Source organism: Myodes glareolus, chromosome 24, assembly GCF_982192425.1.
Source record: "Myodes glareolus chromosome 24, mMyoGla1.1, whole genome shotgun sequence".
In the NCBI taxonomy this organism is placed as follows: domain Eukaryota; kingdom Metazoa; phylum Chordata; class Mammalia; order Rodentia; family Cricetidae; genus Myodes; species Myodes glareolus.
This window is the reverse complement of record NC_142049.1, coordinates 46206025-46219502: the sequence shown is the minus strand read 5'-3', so window position 1 is coordinate 46219502 and position 13478 is coordinate 46206025. Positions and strand designations below refer to the sequence as shown.

The 13478-nt window shown below is 39.4% G+C and overlaps 1 protein-coding gene across 5 annotated transcripts in view; it reads right to left on the bottom strand.

Moving 5' to 3' along the window:
* The window catches only part of Hps5 (HPS5 biogenesis of lysosomal organelles complex 2 subunit 2), a 46124-nt gene that overhangs the window by 25498 nt on the left and 7148 nt on the right, over positions 1-13478 (bottom strand). For 3 of the 5 annotated variants that reach the window (XM_048427023.3, XM_048427022.3, XM_048427025.3), the window contains 5 exons: positions 12936-13128; positions 11437-11570; positions 7894-8106; positions 7532-7603; positions 2384-2422 (listed from right to left, as the gene is read on the bottom strand). In XM_048427023.3, coding sequence (XP_048282980.1) covers positions 2384-2422; positions 7532-7603; positions 7894-8106; positions 11437-11570; positions 12936-13128 — 651 coding nt within the window. The remainder of the gene's footprint in view (positions 1-2383; positions 2423-7531; positions 7604-7893; positions 8107-11436; positions 11571-12935; positions 13129-13478) is intronic. The other 2 variants (XM_048427024.3, XM_085682717.2) reach the window with 2 other exon arrangements.

The following is a 13478-nucleotide window of genomic DNA, read 5'->3' as shown; positions in this document are numbered from 1 at the left end:
CACAAACACAGTCCTACAGAAAGTACTAGAAAGAAAACTTCAACTCAGGAAGCTAACTGGATCCCAAAAAACACAGGCAAGAGATAACTCCCCATCAACAAACCCCAATGAAGGGAAACACACAAACACTATCACCAAAAAATAACAAGAATTAATAATTACTAGTCATTGATATGTCTTAATATCAATGGACTCAATTCACCTATAAAAACACACAGGCTGTAGATATAGTAGGGAGGGCCTTGGACCATCCACAAAGCAATGCAACTTACCCTCTCTGAGGATTGGATGGGAGTGGGGAGGAAGGGTATGTGGAAGGAGTGGGAACTTGGACTGGTATGTATAATGAAAAAAGATAGTTTGTTTTCTTTTTTTTAAAAAAAATATTTATTTATTTATTTATTATGTATACAATATTCTGTCTGTGTGTATGCCTGAAGGCCAGAAGAGGACACCAGACCTCATTATAGATGGTTGTGAGCCACCATGTGGTTGCTGGGAATTGAACTCAGGACCATTGGAAGAATAGGCAATGCTCTTAACCGTTGAGCCATCTCTCCAGCTCCCGTTTGTTTTCTTTTTTAAAAAGAAATAAATTTATTAAAAAAAAAAAAAAGGGACACAGGCTAAGAGAATAGATACAAAAGAAGGATTCATTCTTCTGCTGTATACAAGACACACACCTCAACCTCAAAGACAGACATTACCTCAGAGTAAAGGGTTGGGAAAAGATTTTCCAATCAAACGGACCTAAGAAGTAAGTGGGTTGGGCTGGAGAGATGGCTCAGCAGTTAAGAGCACTGACTGTACTTCCAGAGGACCCGGTTCAATTCCCAGAATTCTCACGGCAGCTCACAACTGTCTGAAAATGCAGTTCCACGAGATCTGACACCTTCACACCAATGCACATAAAATAAAGTTAAATAAATTATTTAAAAATTTTTTAAAAAAGAAAGAAGTGGGTATAGCTTTCCTTATATCTAACAAAATAGATTTCAAACTAAAACCAAACAGAAGAGATGGAGGACACTTCATACTCATCACTGAAAAAAGATCCATCAAGATGAAGTCTCAATCTGATTATCTATGCCCCCAATACAAGAGCACCCACATATGTAAAAGAAACATTACTAAAGCTTAAATCGCACATCAAACCCCACACGCTAATAGTAGGAGACCTCAACACTCCACTCTTGTCAATAGACAGGTCAACCACACAGAAACTTAGCAAAGAAATAAGAGAACTAACAGGATTGGAGAGATGGCTCAGAGGTTAAGAGCACTGACTGCTCTTCCAGACGTCCTGAGTTCATAATGTGGTGAGCAACCACATTATGGCTCACAGTCATCTATAATGAGATATGGTGCCCTCTTCTGGCATACAGGTATGCATGGAAGTCGAATGTTGTATACAGAATAAATAATTCTTCAGAAAAAAAGAGAGTGTGAGAGAACTAACAGACGCCATGACTCAAATGGACTTGACAGACATCTATAGAACATTCCACCCAAACACAAAAGAATATACCTTCTTCTCAGCACCTCATAGAACCTTCTCAAAAACTGACCACATACTTGGTAACAAAGCAAACCTCCACAGATACATAAAAAAAAAAAACCTGGAATAACGCCTTTATCATATTGGAATACCACGGTTTAAAGTTAGAATTCAACAACAACACTAACTGCAGAAAACCTATAAACTCATAGAAACTGAACAGTGAACTATTGAACCACCCCTGGGTCAAGGATACAGAAAGAAATTAAAGACTTCCTAGAATTCAACAAAAATGAAGGAGGAACATATCCAAACCTATGGGACACTATGAAAGCAGTGCTAAGAGGAAAGTGCATAGCACTAAGCGCCTACATAAAGAAAATGGAGAAATCTCACACTAGCGACTTAAGAGCACACCTGGATGCCGGAAGCAAAGACCTATATTTTGAGACCTGTATTTTGTTTATAGCAATCTTAAGTCCACAAATTAAGTAAAATATTCACCTCTGTCACCTCTGCAGGGTTAGTTCCAGACCTAGGAAATTAACTTAGTATCTCATCTCCTTGTGAGACCTGCAAGTCCCAGGCTTTAGAAACAATTAGCATTTCCTTTGTTAGTTAATCAGCCAGAGATGCTTCCAGACCTGAATTCCAGCAGACCAACTTTCCAGAATCCTGCTCTCCGCCCTGCCCTTTTGCTATAAAATGCTCCTGAGAGAAAATAAAATTTGCAGCTTGATCAGAAAGCCAAACTTGCTGTCCTTTCTCGTGTCTCTTGTCCCCTTCATTCCTCTCTCCAGGAATTATCAGGTTTATCAGGGACACCGTTTGTGTCCCGCTGATGGGGACACCTGAAAGCTCTAGAATAAAAAGAAGCAGACTCACCCAGGAGGAGTAGAAGACAGGAAATAATCAAATTGAAGGCTGAAATCAATAAGAAAGAAACAAAGAAAAAATACAAAGAATCAATGAAACAGCCAACTCTTTGAGAAAAAAACAAGATAGACAAACTCTTATCCAAACTAATCAAAAGGCAGAGAGACAAAATTCAAAATAACAAAATCAGAAATAAAAAAGAGGACAGAACAACAGACAAAGAGGAAATCCTGAGAAACATTAGGTCATACTACAAAAACCTGTACTCCATAAAATTAGAGAATGTAAAAGAAATGGCCAATTTTCTGGATAGGTAATACATACCAAAATTAAATTAAAACCAAATGAACAATTTAAATAGACCTATAACCTTCAAGGAAATAGAAGCAGTTATCAAAAGCCTCCCCCCTCCCCCCAAAAAAGCCCAGGGCCAGATGGTTTTAATGCAGAATTCTGCCAGAACTTCAAATAAGAGCTAATACCTATACTCCTCAAGGTGTTCCACATAATAGAAACAGAAGGAACATTGTCAAATTCTTTTTATGAGGCTACAGTTACCCTGAAACCAAAACCACACGAAGACTCAACCAAGAAAGAAAATTACAGACCAATCTCACTCATGAACATGGATGCAAAAATATTCAATAAAACACTAGCAAACCAAATCCAAAAACACATCAAAAAATTCATCTACCATGATCAAGTTGGCCTCACCACAGAGATGCAGGGATGGTTCAACATAAGAAAATCTATCAATGTAATAAACTGAAAAATAAACTGAAAAAAAATAAAACATATGATCATTTCATTAGATGCTGAAAAAGCATTCGACAAAATCCAACACTTCTTCACTATAAAGAGATCAGGGATACAAGGAACATATCTAAACATAATAAATGCAATATACAGCAGGGCAGTGGTGGCACACGCCTTTAATCCTAGCACTCAGGAGGCAGAGGCAGGCAGATCTCTGTGAGTTCGAAGCCAGCCTGGTCTACAAGAGCTAGTTCCAGGACAGGCTCCAAAAGCTACAGAAAAACCCTGCCTCAAAAACAAAAATAAATAAATAAATAAATAAAATGCAATATACAGCAAGTCAACAGCCAACATCAAATTAAGTGGAGAGAAACTCAAGTGATTTCACTAAAACCAGGAACAAGATAAGGCTGTCCACTCTCTCTATATCTCTTCGACATCGTTCTTGAAGTTCTACTATAGCAATAAAAAAACAAAAGGAGATCAAGAGGATACAAATTGGAAATGGAGCAGTCAAACTTTCACTATTTACAGAGGATATGATAGTATATATAAGTGACCCCAAAAACTCTAACAGAGAACTCCTACAGCTGATAAGTACCTTCAGTAATGTAGCAGGATACAAGATCAACTCAAGGGGCTGGAGAAATGGCTCAGAGGTTAAGAGCACTGACTGCTCTTCCGGAGTTCCTGAGTTCAATTCCCAGTACCCACATGGTGGCTCATAACCATCTGTAATGAGATCTGGTGCCCTCTTCCGGCCTGCAGCGACACATGGAGGCTGAACACTGTATACATAATAAATAAATAAATCTTTTAAAAAAAAAAAAAAGATCAACTCAAAAGAAATCAGCAGCCCTCATAAATAAATGATAAAGAAGCTGAGAAAGAAATCAGAGAAACATCACCCTTCACAATAGCCACAAATAACATGAAGTATCTTGGGGTAACAGCAAGAGACCTGTTCAGCAAGAACTTTAAAGGAACTGAAAAAGATATCAGAAAATGGAAAGATCTCCCATGCTCTTAGATAGGTAAGATCAACAAAATAAAAATGGCAACCCTACCAAAAGAAATCTATAGATTCAATGCAATCCCCATCAAAATCTCAGTACAATTCTTCACAGACCTTGAAAGAACAATAATCAACTACACATGGAAAAACAAAAAACTCAGAATAGTCAAAACAATCCTGTACAATAAAGGAACTTCTGGAAGCATCACCATCCCTGACATCAAATTCTAATCCAAAGCTACAGTAATAAAACAGCCTGGTGTTGGCATAAAAATAGACAGGAGGACCAATGGAATCAAATCGAAGACCCAAATATTAATCCACACACCTATGAACACCTGATTTTTGACAAAGAAGCTAAAATTATACAATGGAAAAAAGAAAGCATCTTCAACAAATGGTGCTGACATAAATGGATGTCAACATGTAAAAGAATGAGAATAGATCCATTATCTATCCCCATCACAAAACTCAAGTCCAAATGGATTAAGGACCTCAATATAAATCCGATCACAATGAACCTGATAGAGGAGAAAGTGGGAAGTAGTTTTCAATTCATGGGCACAGGAGACTATGCTGTGGGAGCTCCTTCCGCTCCTTCAGCCAATAGCCTTTAAGATACCAGCCCACTTGGGCATGGTCTCTTTTGCTTTAAAAAGCAGCAGTAACCTTGTTTTCCCTCTCTTGCTTCCGCTACTAGACTCTGTTCCTGGTTGCGCAGAGGGCTGTTCTCTAGGACAGTGATTTGTAAGTTTTCCCCTTAAATAAATAACCCTTTTACTAATCAGAATTCCAAACTGGTGTGGGATTGTTTTGTGACTTACATCTACAAGACCACTTCCTAAGTATAACCCCAGTATCACAGACACAAAGAGCAACAATAAATAAATGGGACCTCCTGAAACTGAGAAGCTTCTGTAAAGCAAAGGACACAGTCAATAAGACAAAAAGGCAGTCTACTGAATGGGAAAAGATCTCCACCAACCCAACATCAGACAAAGAATGAATCTCCAAAATATATAAAGAACTCAAGAAATTAGACATAAAAGTACCAAATAACCCAATTAAAATATTGGGTACAGATCTAAACAGAGAATTCTCAACAGAAAAATCTCAAATGGCCAAAAGACACTTAAGGAAATGCTCAACACCCTTAGCCATCAGGGAAATGCAAATCAAAACAACTTTGAGATAACATCTTAAACCTGTCAGAATGGCTAAGATCAAAAGCACCAATGATAGCATATGCTAGAGAGGATATGAAGTAAGGGAAACACTCCTCCATTGCTGCTGGGAATGCCAACTTGTATAGCCATTCTAGAAATCAATATGCCAGTTTCTCAGAAAACTGGGAACGAAACTACCTCAGGATCCAGCAATACCACTCTTGGGCATATACTCAAAGGATGCTCGATGATGCTACAAGGACATTTGTTCAGCTATGTTCATAGCAGCATTATTTGTAATAGCCAGAACCTGGAAGCAACCTAGATGCCCCTCAATCAAAGAAAATGGATAAAGAAAATGTGGTACACTTACACAATGGAGTACTACTCAGTGGTTAAAAAAAATGACATCTTGAAATTTGCATGCAAATAGATGGAACTAGAAAAAAATATCCTGAGTTAACCCAGACCCAGAAAGATGAGCATGGTGTGTACCCACTCAAAAGTGAATACTAGCTGTAAAGCAAAGGATAACGAGCCTATAGTCCATGATCCCAGAGAAGATAAGTAACAATAAGAACCCTAAGAGAAACGTATATAGATCCCCCTGGGAAAGGGAAATAGACAAGATATCCCAAGAAAATTGGGAGCATGGGAGAAAAGGAGAAGGAAGGGCTGAAGGGGAGGAAGAGGGGAGGAGGGAAGATGGAAGAGAACTTGAAGGAATGGAATAGACAAAATGGAGGAAGGACAGAGTCGGAGAGCAAGGAAAGAGATATCTTGATAAGGGAGCTATTATGGGGCTAGCAAGAAACCTGACACTAGAGAAGTTCCCAATAATCTACAAGGATGACCCCAGCTAAGACCTTAAGCAGTAGTGGAGAGGGTGCCCAAACTGGCCTTGCGCTGTAATCAGATTGATGACGATCTTAAATATCACCATAGAACCTTCATCCAACAACTGATGGAAACAGAGGCAGAGAGCCACAGCAGAGCACTGGGCTGAGCTCCCAAAGTCCAGTCGCAGAGTAGGAGGAGTAAGAATATAAGCAAAGAGGTCAAGACCATGATGGGGTCATCCACTGAAACAGCTTACCTGAGCTAATGGGAGCTCACCAACTGTGGCTGGACAGGGAAGGAATTAGCATAGGACCAAACTAGGCCCTCTGAATGTAGATGACAATTGTAAGGCTGGGACAGACTGGAGGACCACTGGCAGTGGTATCAGGATTTATCCTTACTGCTTGTACTGGCTTTTTGGAGCCCATTGTCTTTGAATGGATACCTAGCTCAGCTTATAGTAGGGAGGGCCTTGGACCTTCCTCAAAGCAATATGCCTTCCCCTCTCCGAGGAGTGGATTGGGGGGGAGAAGGTGGAGGGAATGAAATGAGATGAAAAGCGACAGATTTTTTTTTTTTAGTAAAATTTAAAGGAAAAAAAAAAACTGGAAGCAGGGCTAGAGATATAGCTCAGGGGTTAAAACTACTGGCTGCTCTTCCAGAGGAAATAAATTCAATTCTTGGCACCTACACAGTGGCTCATAACTGTCTGTAACTGCAGTTCCAAGAGAGCTGGCACCAGTCATACAAATGGTGTACAGACATATATACAGGCAAAACACTCATGTGTAAAGTAAGACTTAAAAAAAATTAAAGAATATATACACACACACACACACACACACACACTTTAAAGTTGAAAGGCCTGGATGTAGTAACAAGCAACAGTAGTCCCAGTTACTTGGGAGACTGAGAAAGGAGGATTACGTGGGCCCAAGAATTGGAGGTCAGCCTTAACAACATAGCAACAATCTATCCTGTGATTCAGCTCTCTTGTAGACTGTTTGCCTAGCATGCATAAGACCAAGTCTGATTCCCAGAAACACACACACAAAAAAAATTTTTAAGTTGACCGGTTGGAGTTTAGCTTATTGGAAGAAGAATTACTCAGCTGTACAAGGCCCTGTATTCAAACTCTAACATCATTTTGTAATCAATTGAAAAACAGGCTGGGCGGTAGTGGGCACACACCTTTAATTTCAGCATTCAAGAGGCAAGCAGATCTCTAGGTTCAAGGCCAGTCTGAACTACAAAGTGAGTTCCAGGACAGCCAGGACTACATAGTGAGACCATCTTGAAAAAAACAAAACAACAACAAATCTGAAAAATATAAAAGCAAATACTTCTGAATAAAGAGAAAAGGACAAAGAAAAAACTTACCTAAGATGCAAGAGTTTGGGGAATGACAAAGACTGGGAGGAACCAACTGCAGGATCATACTGAGGCTCTGATCTGGAAGGCAAACACACCTGCTGACAGTTTGATTACAACCTAAAAGAGTACTTTTGCAATACAGAGAAAATTTCAACTTGAAAACTACTTCAAGAGTCTAAACTGCACCTCCCTTTACTCAAGTCATTTTAGTCATAAGAAAGACAACTGCTTAAGGACTGTTCTGGTATCTCTAAACCTTCTGATAAAAAGTATACCTCACTCTCACAAGGTATAGTCAAATCTTGGACATTCCACAACACTATAGATTTTAACCCAACGCTCCAGGAAGTCCCACGCAGAGTGGCTACCTTGTAGTGATCACAGGAAGGGGTGGCAATGACAAGAGCTTCTTGAACTGGTGTGTACTCAGCACTTCCCCATCAAAGTTCACTTCCCACATCCTGGAGCCCGGGCGTGCACAGTAAATCAAAGGCTGCTGGCCCCCAGCAAATTTTCCGGGGAAGAAACAAGCTCCATATTCTCCATCTCTTTCCTTGTTTCCAATTTTCCAAAACTTTTCTCTAATTTCCAGAAACAAAGACAAAGGTTTAGTTACAAAAAAGGAATGTTAAAAACAATCATATTAAGGAACTGAGAATAGCACTACAAATCAGCATGGCCATATAACCCACACACCCACACACCGTTTTCCTCTTTCTGTTCTCTGTACTATACCAGAAAACAATGGCATGGATTGGTCCAAACAGGGCAGGTTACCGTAACCACTCTGTGACAGGAAGCCAAGATCTTCGTTTCAGTGCTGTTTATTATCAAGAGCATGAGGAGGGCCTGTTTCAGATCCAAAAGGCATTACTGCTGAAAACCACTCCGTTCACCTGTGAATCTTACTGACTGCTTTCCAAGTCACTATGTATAACACAATTCTTTGGACATTCCATGCAGGCTCTTCCTCTACCTTTCCAAATGTTTCCAAGACCTTCCCTCACTACAAATATCCAATGAACTCTTCCTTTTCTTAAAATCTTTTGAAATTCTGTATGTTGGAACATTCTGCTCCCTTAGCAGTCCATGAGTTAGATATAAGAGCTAAGATGCAGGGAAACAGAGTGATAACGATCAGCCTTCTCCTAAAAATTCCTGTTATGAATTCTCTTTTTGCTTCTTGTCTTTTGGGTTTTGGCTTTCCTTGTTGAACCAGGATCTCCCTCTGTAGCCCAGGCTGACCTAGAACTTACTATGTGGCCAGGTTAGATTTGAACTCTCAGCAGTTCTCTTGCCCAATGCTGCGATTACAAGCATCACTTTCTTTTTACAAACTAATGGGTTCCACTCTGACATTTCACACATGTATGCCATGTACTCTGCTTGTGATCACCCCCCATTAGCCTCTTAATTTCCTCTCCTTAGTCCCTTCTCCATCTGCTTTGACAAGATACAGATGCAGTTAAACATGTACATATGCTTCTTTACTAAACATCCATATATATTCTAGACTGCACATGAGCGACAATGTGCAGTGTTTGTCCCTTTCCTCCCTCTAACAGTCCCCCTTCTCCTCAGGTCATTCATGTATAAGCATGTGTGCATATATGTTTTTATTCAAGTCTAGATTCTACATCTGTTAAGTCTGCTTCATGACTTGCCTGCATCATTTTTCCTTTGAAAAATGCCCTAGGCTTCCATATGCCCAATTATCTGTTTCTGATACTCTGCTTTTGCAGCAAGTACCAGATCACACACAGTCTATTGGAATGGTAGACTATGAATTACAAATACAGGGTCTGGCCCACAAAAAGAACTCAGTAGTTTTGTTTTGTTTGGGGCAGGGTCTCATTATGCAGTCCAGGATGGCTTCAAACTCAGTCTACTAGTCCGCACCTCTGCCCTCAAATACTGAAATTACAGGCATGCTCCAGCTCACTAGGCTCATGACCTCAGTCTTTTTTGTTTGGTTGGTTGTTTGGTTGGTTTTGGTTTTTTGTTTTTGCTTTTGTTTTTTGTTTGCTTGTTTTCTGAGTCAGGGTTTATTTGTGTGACATTCTGGATGTCCTGAACTTGGCTCTGTAGACCAGGCTGGCCTTGAACTCACTGAGATTTGCCTGCCTCTGCCTCCTGAATGCTGGGATTAAAGGCATGCACCACCACTGTCAAGCTCAGTCTGTTCTTGGAGAATGATTTAATATGCTCTTTAGCCAGGAGTCAACTCTGAGACTCTCGATGAATCAATAAATAGTCTTCCACTTATCTGCTTTGTGAATAAACTGTTTTACTGTAAGAACATGAATGTAAAAATGTTTGAAATATACAGAGCAATAAAAGAAGTGATAATTTTATGTATTATGCTGCTTATTTGTTATGCTGCCAAAGAGAACCCTGAATTCCTAATCCTCCTGTCTCCATTATTTCAAGTAATGTAGTTACAATATGTACCACCAAGCCCAGCTTAGGAGTCCCAATTTTTTTAAAAAGATTTATTTATTATGTATACAGTGTTTTGCCTGCATGTACACCTGCAGGCCAGAAAAGGGCACCATATCTCATTACAGATGGTTAGGAGCCACCATGTGATTGCTGGGAATTGAACTCAACTTCTGGAAGAACAGTCTGTGCTCTTAACTGCTGAGCTATCTGTCCAGTCCACAAGCCCCAATTTTTAGAGAATGTCATTTGTTGAACAGAATGTGGGTTAAAACTAAAAAAGATTATCTGAACTTATATATTATAATATCTATTACCCTCCAAACTGAACCCCAGCTAATAGAAGGGGACAGTTCAACATGCTATTTCTGCAGCAGGTTCTACATTACTGCAACTCAACTCTAGCTGTACCCCATGAAATGAACACTCAACGTCTTGTTAATTGCAGAATTCTCACTTTTTTATGCATGCTTGAAGTTCTGCACAACAATTCTTTTCTATTCATTGATTTAGTTGAGACGGGGTCTCTCTACATAGCCCTGAAAATCACTACCTAGCTAAGACCTGCCTCCAATTCAGAGTTCCATTGCCTCTGTCTCTTTGAGTGATAGGATTAAAGGCATGTAAGACTAAACCCAGTTTCCTTCTATTTCTTTAACTCCAGGAAGGTTTTTCTGACTGGTAGTTTTTCATTTCTTGTTCTATTACTTTACTGAGTGCTTACTTTGATTTCAAATTTTATTCGTGTGTCTCTGTGTGTACTTCTGTGTGAACCTGTGCCTGTTCATATGGTGCCTGTGTGTTTGTGAGAGGGTTGGGTTACTAAAGATTTTAGTAACTGTGGCTGGCCAACAGCTTGACTACTGAGCTCACCGAGATGGATGCAAAGCAAATTTGTAAAGAGGGAATAGGGTAGTCAGCAAACCAGCCCACATGAAAAGAATGGCCACTGAATACTTCTAAGCATGGGAAATAGCTAAGGAACTTTGGCAGTGATAGGTAATACTCATTTAAGCTGTTTCCTAATCTGATATTTCACCTCTAAAACATCCCTTTGTCATTCACTGTTACCTGTGTCTCCACTTGAGACTTTAGTGGGATTTTGTCAGCTCCACAAAGCCTATAGTAATTCCTTACCCAATGTTGCCCATTAGTAAAATATCATTAAATACACAATGAATTTTAAAAAGCGCAATAGAGAAAATCAGGGCAGTCTTACTCCACACACTGAAGCAAGTGCTTGGCGTTCTCATGGCACTTAGGTGATGTCATAGGGTAGGGCTCACTGATTGCCTGTCTTAGTCACCTGTCTTTGTCTCCTCTTTCTCCTATTTTCTAATGTCAGCTTTCATTTAACTGGTTCCTTATAACAACTACAAATTTACTGGAAGGGTTCTGACTCCATGATTAACAGTACTTGACCTGAAAATTCTGAAATTCTAGACAGCTGATGCTGTAGTCGGTTAGTATACCTCTCAGTGTCACACAAGAAGGATCGAGTCAGAGAAGACACAAGTAATCTTCCATCCAAATAATCTAACTGGACAACACAGGAGTCGACTGTTATTATTGTCTGAACAGGAAACATCACAAAGGCAGCAGCTGCCTAAAAGGGGTGTGAGAAGGAAACACATTCACAATGATGCACACAGTCTCTTCTGCCTGCCCTGTTAAAATACACCAGGAGTGGAGGCATACACTTATGTTCTCAATACTCAGGTAATCAAGACAGAAGGACTCCTATGAGATCAAGGCCAGCCCATGCTATGAAGTAAGACCCTATCTTGATAGATTAGAAAAGAAAAAGTTCAAAAAATTTAAAAATAAAGCCAGGCATGGTGACGTATACCTTTAATCCAGCATTTGGGAGGCAGAGGCAGACAGTTTTCTGTGAGTTTGCGGCCAGCCTGGTATACAAATGAGGTCTAGGACAGTCAGGTTATGTAGAGAGACCCTGTCTTGATAAATGAATGGATGAATGAATGAATGAGTGGCAGTTAAGAGTACTTATTCTTGTGGAGGTCTAGGGTTTGATTCCCAGAACCCACATACTTCTTTACAACAGTTCATAACTCCAATCCCAGAATGTACAAGACATAGAAACACATTTGAGTAAAATGCTCATGCATGTAAAATAATATAAATAAAATAAACCAGAATTTAATTTGTCTACAAAGACATTAAAGTTTCCCTCACTTAAAATTTGTGAGGTTAAAGGTAGTGCACATACCTTTGACCCCAGTACCTGGAAGGCAGAGGCTGGAGGAGCTCTGTGTTCAGGGCCAGTCTGATCTACCTATTCAGTTCCAGGACAGTCAAGGCTACACGAGAAACCCTGTCTCAAAAGAACAAAATAATTAAATAAAAATCTGTGAAATAATCTGATAGCTAACTACAGAAACTTCTCAATGTTCAGTTCGTTATTATCTATTTGTAACTTGGAATGAAAAAATATTAGTTTTGAAATATACAAGACAATTTTTCTCCTATTAACAGTATTTCTCCTTTTTAATAAAAAGCAAATAAAGTCTTAGCTATATGTAGGGTTTCAACTGCATTTTTCCTTTTGTTTTTTTTAAGACGGGATATCTTGTGTAGCCCTGGCTGTGCTAGAACTCAGCAAGCTGGTCTCAAACTCAGAAATCCACCTGCCTCTGCCTCCCAAGTGCTGGGATTAAAAGCATGTGCTACCACTGTCCAGCTCAATTGTATTTTGAATCAAACATGTATCAGGAATCAAATAATAACTTTGATGGGTCATGATGGACAAGCCAGAATATTCTGGTGTGTCCATTTAGACGACAGAAGCTATTTCTTCTGCCAGTACTCTACACTAAAACAAGTCAGTAAAAGATAAATTCTCCAAGGCTTAGGAAACATGGCAAATAAAATTGTATCCTTCCATTCAAAGCCCCACAAACTAACACCTTACAGCACAGCACACAAGTAAGGAGCTGGAGGGTTTCCTCACCTTTACTTGTTTTAAAGTGCTGAGTTTGATGGCAGATACTTTGCCCGCATGGTCACCTACAAAGACTCTCAGAACAGCTGTGTCCCAACAGAGGGCAGTAACTTTTCGGCCTTTGTGTTCTGAGGATACATGAATTCGTTCTGGTTTCCCACGACGTTCTTGGTTTAATTCCCAAACAACTACGAGACCTTGACTGCAAATAAGTTATAGACAAATCAAATTACCACAAAAAAAGTATGGCACTGACAAAAAAGATACAACTAAATTGCACCATAATGTTAATCATATTAAATACAGTGTAAACTCTTGGCTGTAGGGGAAAAAAGTAAAAATCAAAGCATTCACTTCCTTGTTTTGGCCATCAAATCAATAATTTAGAATTTAAAGTTTTAAATTATCTGTTTCCGTTCTCTCTCTCTCTCTCCGTCTGTCTGTCTGTCTGTGTATGTGTGTCTGTGTATGTGCATGTATACAAGATTAGAGATCTGCTAAAATATTTTAATATAGGCTTATACATGAAAATCAGACAAAGCAGGAGGTTCT